General features: G+C 37.2%; 1 protein-coding gene across 10 annotated transcripts in view; it reads left to right on the forward strand.

The window, feature by feature from the left end:
- Window positions 1-24,872, forward strand: part of TTLL7 (tubulin tyrosine ligase like 7) — a 158,739-nt gene that overhangs the window by 40,825 nt on the left and 93,042 nt on the right. For all 10 annotated transcript variants that reach the window (XR_014250159.1, XR_014250160.1, XR_014250161.1 and 7 more), the window contains exons 2-5: window positions 17,844-18,043; window positions 18,247-18,378; window positions 22,673-22,794; window positions 23,425-23,492. Coding sequence is in view for 6 of the 10 variants with exons in the window: in XM_082410102.1 (XP_082266228.1) it covers window positions 18,019-18,043; window positions 18,247-18,378; window positions 22,673-22,794; window positions 23,425-23,492 (347 nt within the window). In the remaining 4 variants the exon portion in view is untranslated. The remainder of the gene's footprint in view (window positions 1-17,843; window positions 18,044-18,246; window positions 18,379-22,672; window positions 22,795-23,424; window positions 23,493-24,872) is intronic.

The following is a 24,872-nucleotide window of genomic DNA, read 5'->3' on the forward strand; positions in this document are numbered from 1 at the left end:
GTATGGGGCTCTCTGCACTTCCTGGACTTGGGTGGCTATTTCCTTTCCCATGTTAGGGAAGTTTTCGACTATAGTGTCTTCAAATATTTTCTCTGGTCCTTTCTCTGTCTCTTCCCCTTCTGGGACCCCTATATTGCAAATGTTGTTGTGTTTAATATTGTCCCAGAGGTCTTTTAGACTGTCTTCATTTCTTTTCATTCTTTTCTCTTTATTCTGTTCCGCAGCAGTGCATTCCACTATTCTGTCTTCCAGGTCAGTTATCCATTCTTCTGCCTCAGTTATTCTGCTATTGATTCCTTCTAGTGTATTTTTCATTTCAGTTATTGTATTGTTCATCTCTGTTTGTTTGTTCATTAATTCTTCTAGATCTTTGTTAAACATTTCTTGCATCTTCTCGATCTTTGCCTCCATACTTTTTCTGGGGTCCTGGATCATCTTCACGATCATTATTCTGAATTCTTTTTCTGGAAGGTTGCCTATCTCCACTTCATTTAGTTGTTTTTCTAGGGTTTTATCTTGTTCCTTCATCTGGGACATAGCCCTCTGCCTTTTCATCTTGTCTGTCTTTTTGTGAATGTGGTTTTTGTTCCACAGGCTGCAGGATTGTAATTCTTCTTGCTTCTGCTGTCTGCCCTCTCTCTTTTAGCTTTTCACCGTTGAGTATTCTATTGGCTGTGGGTTTGTCATAAAGGGTTTTTATTATATTGGGGAGTGTTCCTTCCTCTTCTGTCTTTTGGAATAGTTTGAGAAGGATAGGTATTAGTTCGTTTTATTTTTGGTAGAATCCTCAGTGAAGCTATGTGGTCCTGGAATTTTACTTGTTTCGAGTTTCTAAATTACTGATTCAAATTCATTACTGGTAATTTGTCTGTTCGTATTTTCTATTTCTTCCTGTTTCAGTCTTGATAGTCATCAGGTTAGCTCCTTTGTTCTAGGCTGTATGTTTGAGATTGAAGAATATGTAAATTAAAAGACAATTTTAAAGCTACTGCGTCAGAGCTAATTTTCTCATGGAAGAAACATGTAAGGAAACCTTTTCTTATTTCACTTGAGTTGTGGCATTTTATGCAAGGACATTGTGAAGTAATTTTCTTTGTTTAAGAACAAAATAAAAAACGGAACGTAAGCTTATAATTATTTGTATTGGTTAAGAACCTGGTTTAAGCAAAAAAGGAATTTTTCAGTTTATTTTTTCAGCCATAATTTCTTCAAATACATTCTCAATACTCATCTTGCTTTCTCGTCTCCTTCTGGAACTCTTATAATATGAATGCTGGCATGTTTAATGTTATCCCATAGATCTCATATGTTTCTTTCTTTTTTTATTTGTCTTTCTGTATGCTGATCTGAATGAGTGACTTCCATTATTCTCTCTTCCAGATCACTTATGCATTCTCCTGTGCCATTTAGTCTGCTATTCATTGCTTCTAGGGTGCTTTTTGTCTCAGATATTGAATTATCTATTTTTGATTGGCTCTTTATATTTTCTAGTTCCTTGTTAAAATGATTTGTGTTTAGATCAGTTCTCTCCTCTAATTCAGTTAGTGTTTCTATTGCAAAGGTTTTGAATTATTTGTCTGGTAGATTGACTATTTCTGTTTCATTATTTTTTCAGGGGTTTTCTCTTGCTCTTTCAGTTGAGAGTAGTTCCTTTTTATTTTACTTAACTTTATCTGTCTCTATGAATTTAGGTGAAATAGTTATCTGTTGTGGTTTTGAAGGGATATTCTTATGTAGGAGCATCCTTATGTAGACTGTGTTTGCCCAGTGCGTTTGGTGGGAGGGCTGGATTTGATGTGAACACCAGCTGCATCTTTCCTCAGGGTGTGCTGACCACTGTCACCTTAGTAGGTGGTGTGGCTGTTGATGGAGGAGCTAGAGCCTGTGCAAGGTGTGAGGCAGGACTTCCTCTTTGCTCAGTGGCTGTCACTGCCTGATTAAGGGTCTATCTGCTCCCAAGTTGCTGGAGTGGAATCCCTGAGTGTCTGGTTTGAGCTGACTCTGTTCCCTTTAAGTGTGTGTTTTTCCTTCTCTCTGCACTGGGGCCTTTGCCCCAATAGAGGGAGGTGCTGAAGCAGTTTGAGTTTGTGTACTTACAGAGATCTGATCGGCTGCTTGTGTAGGCATCTGTGGCTCTGCTCAGATGCAGCCCCCAGTCGTGTCTTTTCCCCTGTCGTGGCTGCCCCGGGTCTAGTGCTAGGCTATAGCATGGAGTGGGTGGGGCAGGAGCATTTGCTCAGCTAGCACTGGGTAAGGAAGGTGGTCTCAGGAATTCTGGTGGCCATGGTGCCAGGAGTTTGGGCTGCTTCTGGGGTGCTGTTTGTGTAAGTGCTAACAGCGCTGCTGCTGCTGCCCCGCCTGGACCACACCCTAGGCCCCTGGGTCACCTGTGCATCCCTAGATCAAGTCTTTTCCCAGGTCCTGGCTGCTATAGACCCAGCACCAAGCTGTGGCGTGGAGTGAGGGGGGCTGGGGTGTTCATTTGGCTCAGGTTAGGAAGCGGAGAGTCGGTAGCTGCTAGGGCAGACCTCTTTCCGCCCTGCCTGGAGGCAAGCCAGCACCGGTACTCTCTCACCAGTGGAGTCTAGGCTTCCCCAGTCTTTCTATCTGTCCCAGCAGTTCTCCAAGCAGTCAAGGTGGCTTTTCTCTTATACGTTGGACCCCAGGACTGGGACACCCAGTCTGTGCTGGACCCACTCATTCCCCAGGAGGAATGTCTGCCTGTGTGATGTCCCTTTTCCTCCTAATCCCCTCCTAGGGGCACATTTCCCGACCCCATGCTTTTCTTCCCACCCTACCCAATTCTGTGTAAATCTTTCCTGCAGCCTTGGTTATATAGGAGTCCTGCTGCAGGTTTCCAGTTAGTTTCCCATGAGAGTTATTCCACTTGTAGTTGTTTTTTTGATGTATTTGTGGGGGGAGGTGAGCTCCACATCCTCTTACATTGCCATCTTGATCTCCTGTATATGGATAACTTTGAATACTAGGTAAGATTAGAAAACAGTAAATGTAAATCCCATGAGGCACAACTGAAAATCAGCTTTCTTGATTTTATATAGTAGTTAATTTATAACACTGAGATACATGTTGTGGATATATGGTTGCATGTATAATTTTATAGATACTTAGGGTCTACTTTCATTCTTAAGTATATTTCTATTGATATAATCAGTATGTCAGTCTGTTTTAGATGAATTCTTGTTTTTTAGGTAGTTTTGGATATGCTTAGCTACTTCTCTCAAAGATAAATGTGTATGTTGAAGGCAGGATGCATATTTTTTTTCCTCAATAGAGCACCTAATAAAATGATGAGCATTAAAAATGTGTATTGCCTTAATTAGAAAAGTAATGAAATAATGGAGGGTAACTAAACTTTCAAACAGATTGGTGGTACATCCTAATAGTATTTATTTACTCTGTGTGAGAAGGGAAGGTAGAGGTTAAGAGAAGAAAGAACTATTAAAAAAGAAATTTGTATTGTTTGAGCGTTTAGTATCTGTGGATATTATATTATTGAGCACTAGTTAACTTTGGGCACTAATTCTATTCTGCATTCCATTATTGTTTTTAGAATGAAGGACAAAAATAATTCTTTTTTCTGCATTTCTATAAAAGGACTGGTTTCACAGCAAAGATTGTGGTGCCAGATAGATACACTGTTTTTAAAGGTATGGAATGACTTTGGGGAAAGATTCTTATCTTAAAATGAGCTAAACTTATTAAAATATAGTTAAGTTTAATTAGTTTTCTTAATAGTGGACCTGTTAGATAAAAGCTATTAGTATTTTACTTCTTTCCAAAAGCTGATCTTGTAAATTCTCTTTACACCTAGTTTAACGGTCTAGAAACAAAGTAGTCTTATTACTCCTTCCCTCCTTAGGATCTTATGGTGACATACTCAGCTTAATTTAGCTGATGGGGGCATGCAGAGCATTATATGAACTAGGCCTGTGCATTTTCCTTTTTTCCATATGGATTTTCTACACTTAGACTGCATGACTCTAAGACCATGGCTTAATTTTACTGGGATTTAATTTAATTTAGAGGGATTTGAAAACTGACAAATTTATCTGATTCTATTGATAGAAATTAATACAATGGAAATTTAAAAAATTTTTATGTAGTTTTAAATGTTACACTCCATTTACAGTTATCACAAAATACTGGTTATCTTCCCCGTGTTGTACAATACATCCTTGTAGCCTATCTCACACCCAGTAGTTTATACCTCCCACTTTCTCACCCCTATATTGTCCCACCCCTCCCTCCCCACTGGTAACCACTAGTTTGTTCTCTATATCTGTGAGTCTGCTTTCTTATTTTAAATTCAAAAACCTCCTACAGAACTGTATCCCTCTGATATGGAAGCTCAGCAGTTTAGTTTCTATGTTCCAGGCTGTGTGTGTGAGATTGAAGAATACGTAAATTAAAATACTTTTTCTAAAGCTTTTGCCTTGGAGCCAGTTGTCTCATGGAGGAAACGTGCAAGGAAGCCTCTTCTTATTTCACTTGAGTTGTGGCATTTTATGCAAGGACATTTAGAAATAACTTTCTTTATTTAAAATCAAAATTAAAAATGGAACCTATGTTGGTTAGGTTCCATTGGTTAGGAATCTGTTTTAAGCAAAAAAGGAATTTTTTTAGGTTATGTTACTGAAAAGTTCAGGAATATGTTATCTGTCTTTGTCTCTGCCTCCTTCATGTTGACTTTATCCTCAGACTCTGTGTAGAGGCAAGATGAGGACCAGCAATGCAGATCCTCTCAGGTTCAAATCCAGCTCAGAAGAGAACCTATATTCTTTAAGAGTCTGAAGACGAGTTCTAGGCTTGATTCTTGCCGGTCTTAGTTGGATCCCATGTTCCTCTCTGAACCAGTTCCATGGTCAAGGGAATGGACTTCCACAATCACTTTAGATCTGAGTCATTTGCCTAACCTTGGAGCTGGGATTGGCATCAACCCCATGAAGGTACATGGAATGAAAGCAGGGGGAGTAGTTCTTCACAGGAGATTCAGATCACTGTTCACAGAAAATGGGTAAATGTAAGCTGTGGCAAAAACGATAAATGCCTGAAGTCACTTGGGCCAGTGACTTTGCATTTGGTTTATCTTTTTCAGAAACAAAACCCATAATTTCTATTGGAGTATCATGTCCATTAGAAGGCACATTTAGCTGATGATGACAGAAACTTAAAATAACCGTAGCTTAACAAGATGGAGGCCCCCTCACCCCAGGTAGGCAGTCCAAGACTGAATTAGCATTTCCATGACAAAACCAATGTCACTTTGAATTGCTGCAGCTCCTGCAATCACATTTGCATTCCAGGATAGAAGGAAGAAAGCAAATAAATGAGTGTCCATCAATTGTCTACCTCCCTTTTACTGGAAAGTCCTGCTCAACAACTTCTACTTACACCTCACTGGGCAAAACTTGGTCACATGGCCATGTATACCTGTAAGGATGTCTGGGAAATGTACTTATTTAGATCGGTACAATGCCACCTCTAATAATAACTCAATAGATGTTTTGTTAGTAAGCAAGAACTAGTGAAGGGCTATTAGGTAGATAGCTAGTGGTCTTTCTACATGTGTTAACTTATTAACTGATACGGATACCATCTGAGGTTTAACAACCCAATGCATTTTATACATTTAAGACTTAAAACACATTTTAGAGGTAGATGGTAAGATGAATAATGGAACTAATATATACCCTAAAATTAGTAACAGGGTGTGCATTGAATGAGTATCAAACAAGGAAGTCAAAAAAAGAGTTAAAGATGATTCTGACTTATCTGTCTCTTGAATACTTGGCTGTAGTGATGCCTTTGCCTAAGATAAGGAACATAAGACGAGTGCCAGGTTTTCAGCAGAAGTTAAAGAGTTAAGTTTTGGACATTGAAAACTATAAATGCTGGCATCAGATGACCTTCGGGTGATGTCATTTGTTCACCAGCTGCGCACTTTGATATCTATTGTGCATTTTCTGGCAGAGTACAGAGAACTAGATACTTTAGAAATTTTCCACTTCCCTCAGTCCCTCTCTTTCAACTTGTGATCTAGGTTCCTGAAAATCATGGAAAGTTGGGTCCAAAGAACCTTTAGTTCCAATTCTATAGCTTAGAACAAAAGAGAGGTCTTTGTGGAGTCAGACATGGGTTGGGTATTTTTCATTATCCTAAGTACTGGAAATACAGCTATTAATAAGGAAAAAAATGCCTTCAAGCTATGCTTTGTTATCATTACTTATTTATCAATCCCTATTTTTTCATGTGATACTACACTAAATTCCAAAGACAAGGAATTCCACAGAGCTTAGTGGAATTTTGTATGGGTGCTGTAATTTAATTATAAACATTGAACAAATGCTAAACAGTCTAAGGCAACTTGAAATATAAATAAGCAGTACATTCATGGGAGCTACTGTTGCTCAAGGTAAATATTAATTGTTGCTAGAATGAATAAATAGTTCTTCTGTTTATTCTTATGTAATGTCACACTTGGCTTCCTATTGGGTCTTTACAAGTGGTTGATCAAATGGTTTTTTTTAAGGTCTGGAAAACACTACGGATCTAGCTTTTGAGAGTATACCCAGTCTGGGAAAGGGAGACAAAAGTTTCTGTGTTCAGGAAGTAAGTAGCTTCTCTAAAAACCCTTTTAATTTGTACACACAATGAGTGGTGGCAAAGCAGTATCACTGTGACAGTTGTTTGGGTGATGTCATTTGTTCACCAGTCAGGCAGCTGGGCAATTTGAAAATCTGTTGCCGTTTCTTGGCAGAGAGCACAGAGATAAGAGCATTTATGCTTTGGAAAGGACCTTTCTGTGTTTAACCAAAAACATTTTATTTATAAAAGTGGAGGTTTTCCTTATCTTCAGTCATCACTAATTCCATTGTCTTATTGTCTGTTTTTTTCCATCTATCCTTTTCTGCAAATATAAAACTAAAATCATCTTATCCCTCAAAATGACTTTTCCTTCTGCCTTCTCTTGTTGAATGGTGCTGTCTTCTACCCAGTTCTCCTAAGGCAGAGATCTGTAAGTCATCCAAGATTACTTTTTCCTTCTTGATCACTAAGTTCTGCTGTTCTTCCGTAGTTACCGTGTTCTTTCTCCCTGTGTCTGTTGCTTGTATCCATGATCAAACTCTTACCCTCTCTCTCCTGGACTTGTGCAACTCTTGAGACTCTCTGTTCACTCCTGCCCCTCTCCCATCCAGCCCCCACAATAACTGCTGTTGTAATCTATAAAAAAGAAATTTGGATTATGTTACTCCTCTTTAAATCCTTCAGTGACTCCACCATATTGCTAATGAGTCAGAATTAGACCTACATTTTCAACAGTGTGACTTAAAACAGAATACTTCCAAGGAGACATATAGTGGTTCAAACAAAAGTATTTTGGCTATTTCATTTCTACTTATTCTTTCAAAAGGCTAAAATGATAAGGGTATATTCATTCTTTTTTTTTTAACTTTTTTTCTTTTTTTAAAGATTGGGGAAGGACTTTTTTTTTTTAAATTAATTTATCTTTATGGCTGTGTTGGGTCTTCGTTTCTGTGCAAGGGCTTTCTCTAGTTGTGGCAAGCGGGGGCCACTCTTCATTGCGGTGCGCGGGCCTCTCACTATCGTGGCCTCTCTTGTTGCGGAGCACAGCCTCCAGACACGCAGGCTCAGTAATTGTGGCTCACAGGCCCAGCTGTTCTGCGGCATGTGGGATCTTCCCAGACCAGGGCTCGAACCCGTGTCCCCTGCATTGGCCGGCAGATTCTCAACCACTGCGCCACCAGGGAAGCCCTGGTATATTCATTCTTTACATTAAGAGTTACATCTTTGGCATGTATAGGAGCATAGCTGCTCACTTTCTGTAAAACAGGACTGGCTATTAGATGCTCTCCCTTCCTCTCAAGAGGTATCATGGGGTGTTTATCATCCCCATGTAGTTCTTTACACTTTTATTTCAGATGCATTAATTTCTAAGAGATCTATATGTATATCTCAATGTTTATCATATATTATTGTTTTAATAATTTTAAACTTCATGTAAATAATGTACTGCTGTGTATATTCCTCAACTTTTTTTGATATGCATTGTTTGTGAGATTCATCATGTAGTTCTAGTTCATTTAGTTTCACTTGTGTATAGTACTTTCACCGTATGAGTGTACCACAATGTACGCACTCTCCTGTTGATGTTCGTTTCATCCCCTCCGCCACCATTTTTCTGCTATCCATGACCTTTTCAGATCAAGCTCCCACGCTCCTGGACCAGTACTTGGGAGTAGAGGGTATGTAATTGATCTCTGTGGTTGCTGTTAATCTTCAAATAATTATTTTTGGTAGATTGCTTATCTTTAAAATGAACGTCTTTGTTGGTCAGCACTGGCAACTGCCTCGGGCTCAAGCAAGGGGTATAAATTGTCTTTCTAAATTAGCAAAACCTCACCTCACTTAGCAGGGCTGTCTGCAGTAGTAAATGAGATCCTTTGTCGCAAATGCCTTCCTTCGCAGTTGCTCAGAGCCCTGTGTGGCGTGTGCTTTCTCCTCTGCTTGTTACTTGGCCAGGTGATTTCTAAGTCATATGGCTTTGCTTCAAAAGACCTGTGAGGAGAGAAGAGGCTCCAGTAGTGGCATCCCTTACTTTCGTGGGGTTTGCATGTGCCCTCTAGTCCAGTGGTTATCAGACTTTAGCCTACATCAGAATCACCTGGAGAGCTTGTCAACTGGTGGGCCTCACCCCCAGATTTCTGATTCAGAAGATCTCAGGTTGGGTCTGAGAATATGCATTTCTCATACGTTTGCAGGTGATGCTGATGCTGCTGTTCCTAGGACCGTACTTTGAGAATCACTGTTCTAGGTCAACATTTCCCAACCTTTTAAATTTTATTTTAATTTTTTTGACTCATGGACCCATTTAATATTAATACATAACTTCACATCACTACTTGAATTTTAAAATCATTTTAGGCCTTCCCTGGTGGCGCAGTGGTTAAGAATCCGCCTGCCAGTGCAGGGGACATGGGTTCGTTCCCTGGTCCGGGCAGATCCCACATGCCGCGGAGCAACTAAGCCCGTGCGCCACAACTACTGAGCCTGCTCTCTAGAGCCTGCGAGCCACAACTACTGAGCCCAGGCACCTAGAGCCCGTGCTCTGCAACAAGGAAGCCACTGCAATAAGAAGCACACGCACCGCAACCAAGAGTAGCCGCCTCTCGCTGCAACTAGAGAAAGCCCGCATGCAGCAACGAAGACCCAATGCAGCCAAAAATAAATAAATAAAATAAATAAATAAAAAAAAATTTAAAAAATCATTTTATAATTTCATAATTTTTACATATTATGAAGAATGGCTTTAAGTTAAAAAAATTCTATCAGCATAGTATTAAGCATTGTGGTTGTCTAGAGCCATGCTACTCAAAGTGTGGTCTGTAGACCAACACACCTGGGAACTTGTTAGAAATGCAGACTCTCAGGCCTCACCCCAGACCTAATGAATCAGAATCTGAACTTTAACAACATACCCAGGTGATTAGTATGCACATTAAAATTGAAGTTGGGGGGCTTCCCTGGTGGCGCAGTGGTTGAGAATCTGCCTGCCAATGCAGGGGACACAGGTTCAAGCCCTGGTCTGGGAAGATCCCACATGCCGCGGAGCAGCTAAGCCCGTGAGCCACAACTACTGAGCCTGCGCGTCTGGAGCCTGTGCTCCGCAACAAGAGAGGCCACGATAGTGAGAGGCCCGCGCACCGCGATGAAGAGTGGCCCCCCGCTCGCCGCAACTAGAGAAAACCCTCACACAGAAACGAAGACCCAACACACCCAAAAATAAGTAAATAAATTAAAAAAAAAAAAAATTGAAGTTGGTGGTCTAAGGCTCACATTAAATCTGATCCTGATAATATTTAAAACAAATAAGAAACCCTTCAAATTTTAATGTTTAAAAAGTAGCACATGATTCATTTACTTTCATTATCTTATTTTCATGTAAGAAAATATGTCATTTCTTGGAAAATAAAAATAACATATCAAATTTGGTTTGAGGACCAACTGCTGAAATTTAATGATGTTTTAAAACACAACAATGGACAAAATTGTATTTATGACCTGATATTTGGAAATATTACTATTTTTACCTAAAAAACCAACTGCCTTATTTTGATGATTTTCATGAAATAATAGATTCCTGACTGCTACTTGCAATAACCTCTCTGCAAATAATACATTATGTGTATGGCGAGTGTTTTCCCCACCAAGTAAAAGCTTAATTGGATATAATTTTTGTTATATTTATTATTCTTCATTTTTCTTGAAGTAGTAGTCGAAACATCTTTCATCAGATGATAACAGTTTGACATCCAGAGAGAATTATCTTGAGGCAAATTTGCAAAATCGTTATCACTTAAAAATTTTATTTGTGTTTTAATATCATTGTTCATTATACCTCTTTTCTTTAAACAACTGTCTGTGGGGATAATAATAACGGGATACCATTTAGGGTTGGGAAGATCAGAGTTTTATATGTAGAAACCTAGAAGAGTGCCTGGCACATAGTATGTTTTACATAAATGACTGTGTCAACCCCATCCTCCTCTTCCTCCTTGTCTTCTTCCTCTTCTTCACCATCGTTGTTTCATTCCATAGCAGCTCAAGATAGAGAAATTTAACTATCTACTGTGTAAAGCTGAGAGGTAGAGAGGACCCAATACAGATCTCAGCAATTTTTCTTCCAGGCAGGGGAGAATACTATAAAGTGGAGCTGCGGAGAACTAGAAACTAGGTTCACGTAGGGAGTAATCAAGGTCTGAGTCTGTGATGGTTGTTAGTGTTATTTACTGGCTTCTTTTCCTACTAGTCATTTGATATGATTGCACTTCCTAACTCTTGTTGGCTGGCGTCATGTGACTGCTTGAGGCCATTGAATTGTGAGCAGAAATTGTGTGTGTCATTAGCTGCTGGGATAAGATCCTCCAAAACTTTCTTTCCCTCTGGCACAGTGACTGGTTATTGTTAGGATGATGGCTGTTCTGACAGCTTGGGTTTCTGTGTGACTATGATATGTGGAGCACCCCTGCCATGGCTGAGATGTAACATGATCAAGAAATAGACCTTAGTTGTTTCAAGCTCCTAAGGTTTGGGGGTTGTTTATTATTGCAGCATTATATAGCTTGTACTGACTAATATAGATTTTTTGATGGGTTTTGAAAACTGAAAGTATGGAAGTGGGCTGAGAGTGAGCTAGATGCCAAAAACTACACAGTTTTTGCTAGGAGCCCAAGAACCAAAGAGAGTCCTTAGGAGTGTGTCACAATCTAGTGTCAGTACAGGGGACACAAGGTGGAGGGAGTGGTGGGGATCTTTCTGGTGCCTCCCTCCTTCAGAAAAGTGATACACTATCAAAAGTATACAAAACTACATACATGGTGAAACATATCTGTTCTACTCCTTGCCAGTGTGAAAATAGAAATATAAAAATCAATGTAGAAAATGATATAGGAAAACTAGCATTTAGGAAGAAGAATCATGTTGAAGGGCTGAAAGATTGTTCAGTACCCAGAAGGTAGTAGGTTTCCCCATTTCCTCCCTGTTGTACATGTTCACATCCACACATGCTTACATGCCCATATGCTCACATATGCATAATATTTTTTTAAAAAAATTATTTATTTATTTATTTATTTATTTATTTATTTATTTATTTACGGCTGAGTTGGATCTTTGTTGCTGCTCGCGGGCTCTCTCTAGTTGTGGTGAGCAGAGACTACTCTTCGTTGTGGTGTGCGGGCTTTTCATTGTGGTGGCTTCTCTTGTTGCAGAGCACGGGCTCTAGGCACTCGGGCTTCAGTAGTTGTGGCTGGCGGGCTCTAGAGCGCAGGCTCAGCAGTTGTGGCGCATGGGCTTAGCTGCTCTGCAGGATGTGGGATCTTCCTGGACCAGGGCTCAAACCCATGTCCCCTGCATTGGCAGGCAGATTCTTAACCACTGTGCCCAGGGAAGCCCCTGCATAATATTTTTATCAACTCCACTTGTGATTACAAATCATTGCCCTCCTTAGTATATCATCCCCAGTGAGGCCTATCTGGATACAGTACTTAAAATTGCAAACCTTCACCCTTTCCCCCCCCACACTCCTGACATCCTAACTACTAGCTCTGTTTTTTTTTTTCCCCATAGAACTTAGCATATTCTTTAGTTTATTTACTTATTTTAAAAATTTATGTCAACACATTTTATTGACATATATAGTTGATTTACAATGTTGTTTTAATTTCTACTGTAAAGCAAAATTACTCAGTTATACATATATATTCTTTTTCATATTCTTTTCCATTATGGTTTATCACAGGATATTGAATATAGTTCCCTGTGCTATGAAGTAGGACCTTGTTGTTTATCCATCCTATATATAATAGTTTGCTATTATATATAGCAAATCCTATATATAATATATATAATTGGGAGTTTGGGATTATAATAATCCCAAACTTCCAATTCTTTGCTCCCCCCCCGCCAACACCCTGGCAACCACAAATCTGTTCTCTATGTCTGTGAGTCTGTTCTTGTTTTGTACACGTTCATTTGTGTCGTATTTTAGATTCCATATATGTGATATCATATGGTATTTGTCTTTCTCTTTCTGACTGACGTTGCTTAGTATGATAATCTCTAGGTCCATTCATGATGCTGCAAATGGCATTATTTCATTCATTTTAATGGCTGAGTAATATTCCATTGTATATATATACCACATCTTCTTTAGCCATTCATCTGTTGATGGACATTTAGGTTGCTTCCATGTCTTGGCTATTGTAAATAGTGCTGCTATGAACATAGGAGTGCATGTATCTTTTCTAATTACAGTTTGTCTGGGTATATGCCCAGGAGTGGATTGCTGGATCATATGGCAGTTCTATTTTTAGTTTTTTGAGGAACCTCTGTACTGTTTTCCATAGTGGCTGCACAAATGTACATTCCCAAGAACAGCATAGGGGGGTTCCCTTCACACCCTCACCAGCATTTATTATTTGTAGACTTTTTAATGATGGACATTCTGACTGGTGTGATGTGGTACCTCGTTGTTTTGATTTGCATTTCTCTAATAATTAGCAACGATGAGCACCTTTTTTGTGTGCCTATTGGCCATCCATGTGTCTTCTTTGGAGAAATGTCTGTTTAGGTCTTCTGCCCATTTTTCAACTGGGTTTTTTGTTATTAAATTGTAGGAGCTGTTTGTATATTTTTGAAGTTAGGCCCTTGTCAGTCACATCATTTGCAAATATTTTCTCCCAGTCCGTAGGTTGTCTTTTCATTTTGTTTATGGCTTCCTTTGCTGTGCAAAAGCTTGTAAGTTTCATTAGGTCCCATTTGTTTATTTTTGCTTTTATTTCTATTGCCTTGGAAGACTGACCTAAGAAAATTTCTGTAGTTTACTGTTATTGTTTGTCTCTCCCCAACTAGAATGCAAGCACCGTGGAGAAAGAAAATTTTTATCTATTTTGTTTACTGAGAACAGTACTTGGTATATAACAGTACTTGTTGAATTACAGAACATTCATGAAGGAGAAACCCGGGAAGATGATCTGGATCCTGCTAGCTGCCTAGGTGTTCCAAGAAGGGAAACTAAAGCTGATGCAACTTTGTGATCTCAACCACATTTTAAACTACACTTTTATTCTCTTGCTTTCATTCCCTAGCTTTTAAAATAGTTCCAGTCAAGCAGAATTAAGCTTCTTTGTGAAATCGTTAATATGTCGTGTTTAAAGACTGAGTTTTGAAGGTAGCACAAAAAGTGGGAAAGAATATGGGCTTTAGAGAGAAATCACTTCATTGTCACCTATTAAGGTGTGACTTTGGGCAAGTTACTTATCCACGGAACCTAAATTTTACCATATGTAAAATTAGAATAAAAAATGCTTTGTATGGACTAAATACACATAAAGTTATGTAAAAGTGCTTAGTATACAGTAGGTACTGGTTTACTTGGGTCCCTTCTCCTTTCTCTCATCACCAGAAAAACAGCTTTTATTACATTTCTATTTAATCTTATTACACATATTTTCAATTTAGCTCTAATTTTGGTTCCCATGACCTTTTGTTAGATTATTTTAGTAATCTTTGGTAAGCTAAAATTTCAGTATGTACAAAGAGCCCATATACCATTCACCAGGGCATGGGTTTGGGGGGATTGTTGGAGAAGTTCTGAGTTTCCCTGTTTTTTTACACAAAAGTAGTTTTGTCTTCATCTTGTTGTCATCCAAAATATCAACAATGCTATCCTCATTGGTTGACATTTTAGACTTTAGGGCTGGAAAGGATCAATTCCTTCCTCTTGCATATTAAGAAATTAAGTCATCTATTTGGTAAATGGCAGAGTAAAGGGTAAGAGTTCTAATTGACTTCTTGTTCAGTGCTCTTTCTACCATATTATACTTTCATCTAGATTAAATTATTTTCATCTAAATGAAATACACAATTTGATGGTTTTTGTTGTCAACATGATAATGTTGACACAAACTTTTATCACATATATTTAACTTTTTGAATAGGTGATACATGCTTGGGTCACTAAAGGGTATACATGAAAGTTAGCCTCCCTTAGCTCTGCCCCCAGCTACAAAAGGCCACCACTGCTCTGTGCATATATCCACGTATTCACCTATCATTTTACACAAATGTAAACTTTTATGTACTTTGCTTTTTTTCACTTAAAAATGTGAAAGTAATATATACATGTGTTTTGCTTCTCAGAGCTCCATAACCACCTCTTCTTACTCCCAGGTGTCGTTAGTTGATTGATTTTTAAAAATTCATGAACAAGCACTTATTGAGCACTGTGTTAGGCACTATTTTAGGCTCTGGGAGTGGAAGAGTGAACAAGATAGAAGAAAACCACTGTTTTCACAGAGCTTAGTTTCTTGGTTTGTGATTGGTGATATGATAGGGGTACAAATAATGGTCTCTAGGATAGGCCAGAAGAGGGAGAAATGAATTTCTTCAGACATGATCAGAGGCAGCTTTAAGGAAAAAGTGGAAATATATTTGGATTTTAAGTGATGGGTAGAAATTCAGCAGGAAGAACTGGAAAGAAAGGGTACTCCATCACGAATATATTAGAATTTTTGTTGTTGTTTCAGTCTTATGCAGCTGTTGTTTTGCGTGGTAGCACTTGAAGTTCTACATTTAAGGATACTATTTGCTTGACATTTTAGTAAATTGATTCCTTTTGGAAATGGCTTCTTTACTTGCAAAATGAAATTGTTTGTCTTAGAAATCAATTTCTGCTGATCTCCTAATTCTTTTTTCTTCTAATTTGTTTACTTGAACTAGATATGAGGATTTTTATAGATGACTTCTACCTATTTGACCCTTTTCATTCAGTTATAAGAGTTTTCATCTTTGTTTTACTTTTTTCTTATAATTTGATATGTGTATGTTGTAATTAACTATTATTTGCTTTAGTGCAGTTATGTGCTTACAACAGAGGTTGTCAACCTTGGCTGTAACACTAGGATCATTTGGAGAGCTTTAAAAATGCTGATGCTTAAGCCCCACCTGGGTCTGGGGTGTGGCCTGGGTACCAGGATTTTCAAAAGTGCCTCAGGTGATTTTACTTTGCAGCGAAACTTGGCTTATTTGGGAGGTAACCAAAACATGCTTTCTCCTTTTGGAAAGTAGGTAACCATGGTTCATCTGAGTGGTGTGATCAATCTGTCATCTCAAATCTCTTGTTTAGAATAAAGTGAAATGGTTAGAATTGGATGGCAGAATGAGGTCCTGGAGTTTGTTAGAGCACTTTTATTGTTAATCACCAAACCATAAAAGGAATTAAGCATAATCTATGGAGAGAATAAGTTTAAGGCCTTTAAATTCTGTGTGGTTGGGGGAAGGGATAACAGTTCTTGTTTTGAGCTCTATACAAATCGAAGTTGTTAGGCTCATTATGTAAGTCAGAAATTAATAAATCTGTTTTTACAGCCTATAACAATTATTAATTTATTGTTAGTATAGGCAAACATTGTTCTCAAGCTCTTGTTGACTTTGTCACCTACTTTCAATGTAATAAGTACTCCATTACCATAAGAGGATCTTTGTTTACTCCAGTAACAAGGTGTTGCACAAGGACTTGTAAACTCAAATAGTTACCTCCCTGAGGTATCAGACCTTCCAGAAGGAAACCAAACTGAGCCATAGACTACTCCTTTCTTTTATTCTGAAAAATGATCTAGTCTATTTCCAGCTTGGAATTGGGAGCTGTCATCAGGTTAGGGATGTTTACTGTGATTTCACTGTTGGGTTTGAAGTATCGTGAATTCCCAGATACACCCATATCTTGCAGTATGGACAGCAATAGGGTCACAAACTTCTTGTACATCTATGTAGCATATTAGCACGCTGTCTGAAACTAGTGGGGCTCAGTGAATAGAACAGATAATCAGACAAAATTGGGTTCAAAGCCCAGGTTTTCTATTTATAAGCTGTATTACCTTGATTTACTTAACTTATTTAGCCTTAGTTTCCATGTCTAGAAAATTGGGGGAAATGATACCTAAGTTCCAAGTTTGTTAATGAGGTAAAATAGTTTAGATTCTTAACATAGTGCCTGCCCACAGTTGGTCTGTAATAAATAATAGTTCCCTGGTTGTGATATTGAATTATTCTAGAGAATTATTCTAGTGAAAATGATACTTGAGAACAAATTAAGTTCTATATTTTCCTTAATAATGAATCTTATTATTAATAATGACTGTTGGGAGTGGTATATATGAGTTACATTTTATGTAGCTGAATTTTTAAATACTTCTGAACTTCTCATAAACCTGATAATGTCTTGATAAAGGTGTTGATGTCATACCTTTGTTTATTGTGATAGTTTTTATAACTTTCATCATGTTTAGAGACATTTTACAAGAACTTGAAGATTCTTGAAGTGTGAAGGAAGAAGTTAGAAAGTTGATAGTATAGCCTGGGCAGTATAATATAGTCAGGGCACAACCCCTAGGTTCATACATACACAATGAAAATATAAGTGAAGTGTAATAGGCCATGTTGAGGCGTAGCCAAACTAATTAGTTCATTCATTACAAAATGTTTACTGTGTTCCTCTGTGTGCCCAAATAAGATCATCATGGTAATGACTCCAATTTTCTGCCTTTCAAAATTGTTCTCATTTTTAAAGGCATAATTCAAATGTGGTCTGTTTGATGAAGTCACCCCTCCTCCTCACACAACTTAAAAGGGAATTTCTTTTTTCTCCATTCTGTCAGCATGTGATCTCTACCCTGGCACTGGCAGTTATTTCACTGTTTCATATTAAAAGCAGGGCTGCAGCTAAGTTACAGGCATTGGGTTGAAGGTTGTATGGGGTCCTGGTTAAGGGCACTGGTTTTAACATCAGAAAGATGTTATTTTAATCTCTACTTTGTCACTTACTTTCTTTGTGAAGATTTGTCCTTTCTGAGCTCAATTTACTTATCTGTTAGATGGGGATAAAAGCTTCTACGTTATAGTTTTGTTGAAAGATTAAGTGGTATAAGTGACCTGAGATAGTAAACATTCAACAAATGGTAGTGAATATTGTTATTGTTGTTCTTGTTTGTGTAAAGCGTGTTATTTACTGTATGTAAATATGATACATGACTTACAACCTCCTCCTTTAGATTGTGCACTTTAAAAACAGGGGACTATTGCTTGGCATTTTTACATAAGGTTTAAGAAATTAACTAATATTTGTTGATTAACTACATTAACTTTCATCTCTCCTTGACTTTTAAAAAGAAGAGTATTGGCATATATCGAAAAAATGTCGTAAAAGTTGTTTTCTAAATGCCTTTGTTTTAAAATCCCTGCAGGTCCCTTCTTATCTCATAATTTCAATGTCCTGAAATCTGAGGATTCCACCAAGATAATATGATAGGAACTTTCAGTGATTTGGAGCCATATCCTACTTAGACTAATGCGGGCCTTCCAGGTTTCCTAAGAGCTTGTACAGCAGCGCACACTGCTTGTTAATCGGCACAGGCAAGAATGCCATCTTTGCCTCAAGAAAGAGGTAAGCAGCTTGATTTAATCATGTGTACCTATTATGTGGCTGTGTTATAGATCATCACTGCTAATTTTTTTAAGAATTAAAAATTAATTGGGGACTCAAAGAATCAGAATTTATAATTTTACCTTGTGGGGGGCATTTATGTTCTCTGGTATGGAGTTTTTGTTATTTCAGTGATGTTTGGTTGGTTTACATTTCTTTTAAAGTTATTCAGGGACCCTCTCCCCTGGATCTGAATACAGAATTGCCTTATCAAAGCACGATGAAAAGGAAAGTCAGAAAGAAGAAAAAGAAGGGAACCATTACAGCAAATGTTGCTGGGACAAAGTTTGAAATTGGTAGGTCTCCTCAGAATCATGAGATTTTCATAATTGTCAGAAAAACTAATTTGATGTTGAAAACAACATAGAAATTCAGAGATAATTATCTTCTATGTAATGGATTTTTGAATGCCTTCTATAAAATTTTCTTTTTTATAAGATATTTAACATGTCAGTAATCAAATAGAACATCACTGTAAACTAAAAAGCTTTAGTTATTGATGGGATTGGATTAAATATATATGATTTTGATTAATACTTAGTTTTTAAATCAAATATAAAGTAATATGAGCAGTAAAACCAATGGTTCTAGCTTTAATCTTTAAATACAGATGTGCTTAGGAAAACTGTATTATTCTAATGCATTTTGCACTTGGGGCTAAAATTATGTTTACTCTTTAACATTCATTATTTTGTAAATCATTTTTAAAACAGATTAAAAATGTAAAATGAAAAGTGCAGAATTTGAGATTTATATTAAACAATGAGAACCTGACAATAGAGTAAGAACATATTTCTCTCTATGCTTTAAAAATTATTTTGATGATACTGTTGCCTTTTATTAATAGAATTTTAGTTTTTATATGTAAGCAGTATCTGCAGTGGAGAAAATAGATAAGAATTAATTACTTTAAATTAAGATACTTTTGCCTGGCACTGAGAAACTCATTACTACTACAAGTACTCAAAAAATCTTCCTCTTTTTAAAAAATAATTTTGCATTAAAAGAGTTGAGGAAACCATGTGAATCTCAAGGATGTTAATTATTCTTACTCTTATTAACCTTTGAGGGTCGTGTTTCCACTTACAGTAATTCACCAAAGTTCATCAGCAATCAATGGAATATTTCATAGGAATCAAGGTCCCCTAATACTCTATTTCAACAAGTGTTCCTCAGAGGAAAAAACTTTGGGCGAGTTAATGTGGGAGGGTGAGATGTGAATTATTTGCAGTGTATTTTCTAGAGTGAAAAAACAAGAGTAACCATTGTCAAAGTGATTAATGGGCGGTGTCAACCTATCCTCCTGTTTGCTTTTAAGGTCCTGGTGGGGTTTATAAGCAACTTGATCCAAAGGAGAGTGTTTTTAACTGTAGTTCCCTCTCAATTCTAAGGGCTGAAGTTGCATTAGGCTTCTTCACACTGATTCCAGACCTCTTTGCTGAGCCTGCTCAGTTGTGTTTAGCAAAAGCCCTGGCTAGATCAGGCTTGGAGACTTGGACCAGGGACTGCTGGGAGAATACAAAGCTAAGTATAGGGGAGGGAAAGAGACAATTGGCTGTGTGTCCAGGAGAAAGTGTTACCTTGCCTTCCCTTATTTAACCTTGTGATATGCAACAGATTACTTCTTGTAATTTAATTACTGCTCCTTTGACAGGTTGAATTATATAATAGAAAGATAATTAAGCCATAGTCAGGACACTTGTGTTTTGTCCCTGGTGTTGCCTGTTTCCTCATGTAGAATACTTTGATCACTACTGGTCTTAATATTAATTCTTTTATAACCCTGGACCAAATATTTTCACATGAATTACCTCATTTAATCTTCCAGTAACCCTGTCAGATAGGCTGCATTACTCCCTTGTTGTCCTTTTCCCTGACTTTCCTCACTCTAATAGTGAATTTGAAGTGGCTAACAGCCATAAGAAAATAAATAAGGAAAAATAAAGACGGTAAAATAGGATGAATCTTGTGGCTGATCAGAATACAAACTGCATTCCATGAAATCCTGTATAGTTAGAGATGTGCATGGGTTTGACTCTGAGCTTCCTAGCAAGCAAAGCAAATAATCGAAACATAATCAGCTATAGAATACACAGTGCCCAGAAGATAAAACCATACTGGTTATTCAAGGGAAATGCAATTTTTTCTATTTCCGAGTCTTGAGAGAAATTTCTCCCATAATTCCTCATGGAGACTCGTTGTGGAAGGGTGAACTACATTCTCACAGTAGTCCTATAATTAATACATTATGAAATTTTAATTATTACTTTTTAAAATGCCCCTTAGCACAGTTGAAGAAACTGAAGCTCACTGAGAGTTAGCAACTTACTCAAGATCATACAGATGGCAAAAGTAGAACTTGAATCTGAATTAATTTGCTTCCAAATTTAGTGTTCTTTTTACTCTATCATACTGCCTAAATAAAATATGAATTGAAATTTAAATTGAGGAACACTAAGGTGTCCTCTGTATCTAAAATTCAGAGAGTTGTTGCATGGATTCCTATTTTTAAAACTCCTGAACAGCCTCTGAAAGCTCTATGGGTCAAGGCAAAAAAAAAGTAGGACAAATTTGTGAGGAATGTATTTTTGGTAATTTTCATTAAATGGGGACAAGACAGATTGGAGAAGGGGGTACTTAATTATGCAAGGGGAAATGTGAGAAAAATGGTTGGTGTGGTTACCTCTATTTTACCAACGGGGAGTTTGGTTTGGTAGAAATTCAATATTGAGGCAATTACTTCACTTCTTTTTGTAAAGAGAGCTCCTAAAAGACCAACATTTAAAAGCACGGATTTAGGCTTTGGCTGCCAACAGCCTTCTATTTGGAACTGACATGTTAAAGGAAGTTCTTTTCCGTGCAGTGGAGGATGGTATACTTAAAAAGATGCCAATTGATTTCTAAAACTTCAATTCAAACAAAAATATGATTAAATAGCTTAGCTGAAAAAAAAAGTGACAGTTTAATACCCTACATTGTATTTTTCTTTGAAGTTCAACTTTGTCAGCTCTCCAAGCTTTGAATTTCATAATAAGAGAGATTTATATATGACCGACCTTACAAATTTGACTTTGAGAATCTAAAGAAAGAATGGATCTTTTCCACCATTGTTATGTACCCTGAATGTTCCCAGCCTCACCAGCTCATGTGTACATTAATACCCACATTTTAGTAGCTCATTATACTCCCTCCGTCCGTAACTGCCACCAGCTCCATTTCTCTCCTCAGGGGTTTCCCAGTTATTTCTGAGAGGCCCAGGGCAATGACTTCCACGCATTCAGAAATGGGTCTGCCCCTGAGCTGCGGTTCTGGCCTTGTCACTGTTTTCTGCTTGTGAGCCACTGAAAGAACTCTCCTAGGCTGTGTCACTATGGTCCTTGCCCTCCCCACGAGCTCTAGATGACACAGAAGCTCTTGGGCCCTCAGGACACCAACACTGCATGGTGGTCTGCGGCAGAGAGCGGAACAGCCCTTTCCCCAAGTTCTTGTACTGTACGTTGTCACCTAGGCCTTCAGAACAGCCCCGCATTTTATCAAGCTTCTCATGGATAAAAGCAGCTTCACCTCAACAGTCCCTTCCCCGACCTCACCCGTCTCCAGTCACTGTCTTCTTCTATTATGCCTGTGTTCCAGGCGTTAGTGCATAACAAGCCCGTTCTTTCTCCTCAGCCAGAAAGAAATCAAGAGTCCCTAGGACTTGAGACCAGCAGGTGTCTGGTCATCAGTTTCATACTTGAGCCAAGTACATTCAGACAATTAATCCCTTTTTACCGTATCTCCCCATATATAGGGCAGTAAAAAGAAAATGTTTAAAAATAAACACCGAAGCGCTGCTAAATTGTTACACCATTCTATTAAGACTCCAAATTCTGTTGGAACCTAAATTTATCTTAAGTATTTGCTGATCTTTATTCTAAATTTGAACCTCATTGGAAGAAAAATGTCAATATGTTAATTGTGTAATTGTGATATCAATGTGTTGTTGTGAAATCTAAAAAACAAGATTTTCTCTGAGCATAAGTTTTTTCCGTAGGATTAGAGGGTTGGGAGCAGATAGGAGGGCCAGAGTTTCCAAATCTCTACTGTAATTCTGCTTCATTATTTTGTATCCAGTGTCAATATAGCTGACTTGGTTTTAACTGCTAAAAATAATTTGAACTAGGGAGGTGGAAAATATAGGATAAGTCTAATGATCAGGGGCTATTTTATCTTTTCCCTTTTGTACCTAACCCAAGGTCATGAAAAAGCCATAAAAGTACATTTTCCTGAGTAGATGTGTTGTCAGCTGTGTGTGTATTTTCACTATGCTATGAATAATCACTGAAGTCTTTAATAGTGTTGTGTACCTGTTAAATCTCAGAAAATTGAAACTAAGGATTTTGGGTGCCACTTAAAAACAGTTCTCTATTGCTATTGAGTATAATTTGGCATTAAATTGTTGTAGCTAAAAATAAGGTTATGCTATAACTAATGGAAATTTTACAAGTGAAATACTGTGAGCTAAAATGGATATATATCAAAAAAGATTTTCATAATGAATGGATTTCAGAAGTATTTTAATTTTGGTTTAACTTAACTGTTTACTTGCAGTTCGTTTAGTAATAGATGAAATGGGATTTATGAAAACGCCAGATGAGGATGAAACAAGTAACCTTATATGGTGTGATTCAGCTGTTCAGCAGGAGAAGATTGCAGAGCTGCAAAATTACCAGGTGGGAAATTAATCATGACCAATTTTTGGTTAGTAGGAAAGTTATATGAATTCCATTATAATTTTCTTTAGATAAGGCTCTTAATATGTTGACGTATTAAATTTCAGTTCTAATTTACCTGAATAGCCTGTTTTGTTGCTGTCCAGTTGTACTGACTTTTTGCCTGAAGACTGCATCCTCTCAAATTTAACTTTTAACCTCTTTCCATCTTTAAGGAAGAATTCATAGAGGAAAACTCTTCCTAGGCCGGTGCTTTGCATTATGCTTAAAGATGAACGATGTGGAGTAGATTGCATAAAGAGATCTGAATACGGATATCCCTTGTAATGTCAGCTATGTGTAATTTGGCTTCATTATTTTATTTCTGGAATGTAATACAAACATATTAAAAAATAAAAAAGCCAAATACATGGAATTTTAGACAATTGAGATTTTGAATAGTTCTTCCTGTTAGTGTAGAGGGTTGTACAAAATTGACTGTAGGCAACAAATTAGTCCATTTTCATCAGTTTTTTTTGTTTTTTACTAAAAAAAATTAAACTCAAAGAATGAATGTAACTGTATTATAGTATAAATGAATATATTCATTAAGTTAATGAAAATATTAATGTTGACCTTTTTATTTTCCAGAGGATCAACCATTTTCCAGGAATGGGGGAGATCTGTAGGAAGGATTTCCTAGCAAGAAATATGACCAAGTAATCTTCATTTTCTTGTAATAGAGAAGACCTGTTCAAAAATTACATTTTGAATGTCATAGTGCTATCTTTCACAAATTTATATTGATTTGAAATGATATTTTGTTGGAAGAGATAGAATTTTAGAGCTAGAAGTGTTTTAAAATTTTCCTGGTTCTATTCTTTGACTTTGCAGAGGAGGTAATTGAGGGTCAGAGACATGAATATCTTGCACAAAGTCAAATAGCTAACAGCAGAGCTGGAGTAGAAACCTGGTCTCCAGAATTTCAGGGTTCTTTTCACTGCAACTTGCTGTCTCTCTAGCAGCATAAGTTTTTCTTTTAAATGTAAAAAGTTTTCTGTACATGGCATTCAATATATACTTAATTATATTCAGTTAAACCTTGCAGGAACTAAGTTGTTGCATTATATCCCGCCTGTGGGTATGTGTGTGTTCAGAACACTGGTTATTGAGCATCTAATATGTGCCAGGCACTGTAATAGGTGCCTGTGTGCACACATATATGCATACACACATGTTCCTACCCGGGGATACATGCACACATATTTATATCAGAGACCATTATTTAGAGTAATAATCTGCTTTCATGGCAAAAACTGTTAACAGGTAAAGTGTTATACTGAATATACTGCAGAATTTTTGTGCAGCTTATATTTCTGTTGATTAGATTTTTTTTATTTTAAGAAAGTTGATAAACTGTATGCTTGGATTTTTTTCTGAATATAACAAAGAATGGTATCATTCATAAACACCTCATGGTTAGTTTTAAAGTGTATTGTTCTATTAAAGCTTTAACTTGATCTAATTTCACATTATTGTTAAAATATAATACATACATGTAAAGGTGTTGGAAATAAAAACAAGTACATTAGCACTGTTATTGTGCTTCCTTTAGATGTGTGTGTGTGTGTGTGTGTGTGTGTGTGTGTTTCAAAGCAGTCAACGTTAGCCTATTTTGTACTGAGATTATTTACCTGGTTGGTTTATTTTGGATTTGACAGATGGAGTTGGTGATTATTTTCCTTCTCATAGTGGAAACGTAACTTTTTTTATAGGGTTCTCTTGAAAGAGCACTTGAAATATGATAACTGTATGACCTTCCAGTTGTGGAAGCCAGGTGGCTTATATATTCCACACCCTAGTCTTACAGTATAGGCCCTGCTTCTGTGCATATTATATACTACGGTCCCATTTTAGTTTTAAGTAATCTCGTTTGGAAACAGTAACTACTCATCTATAAAAGACTTGCATACATTTATAAAGAAGACTTTTTGAAACAATCAGATTTTCTTTAATAGGTAATATTTTAAAATATTTCTAAGAATTTTAAAATTGTTATTGGGAATCAATATGTACCAAATAATTAGCATTTGGATTAA

Source organism: Balaenoptera physalus, assembly GCF_965194825.1.
Source record: "Balaenoptera physalus genome assembly, chromosome: 1".
NCBI lineage: Eukaryota > Metazoa > Chordata > Mammalia > Artiodactyla > Balaenopteridae > Balaenoptera > Balaenoptera physalus.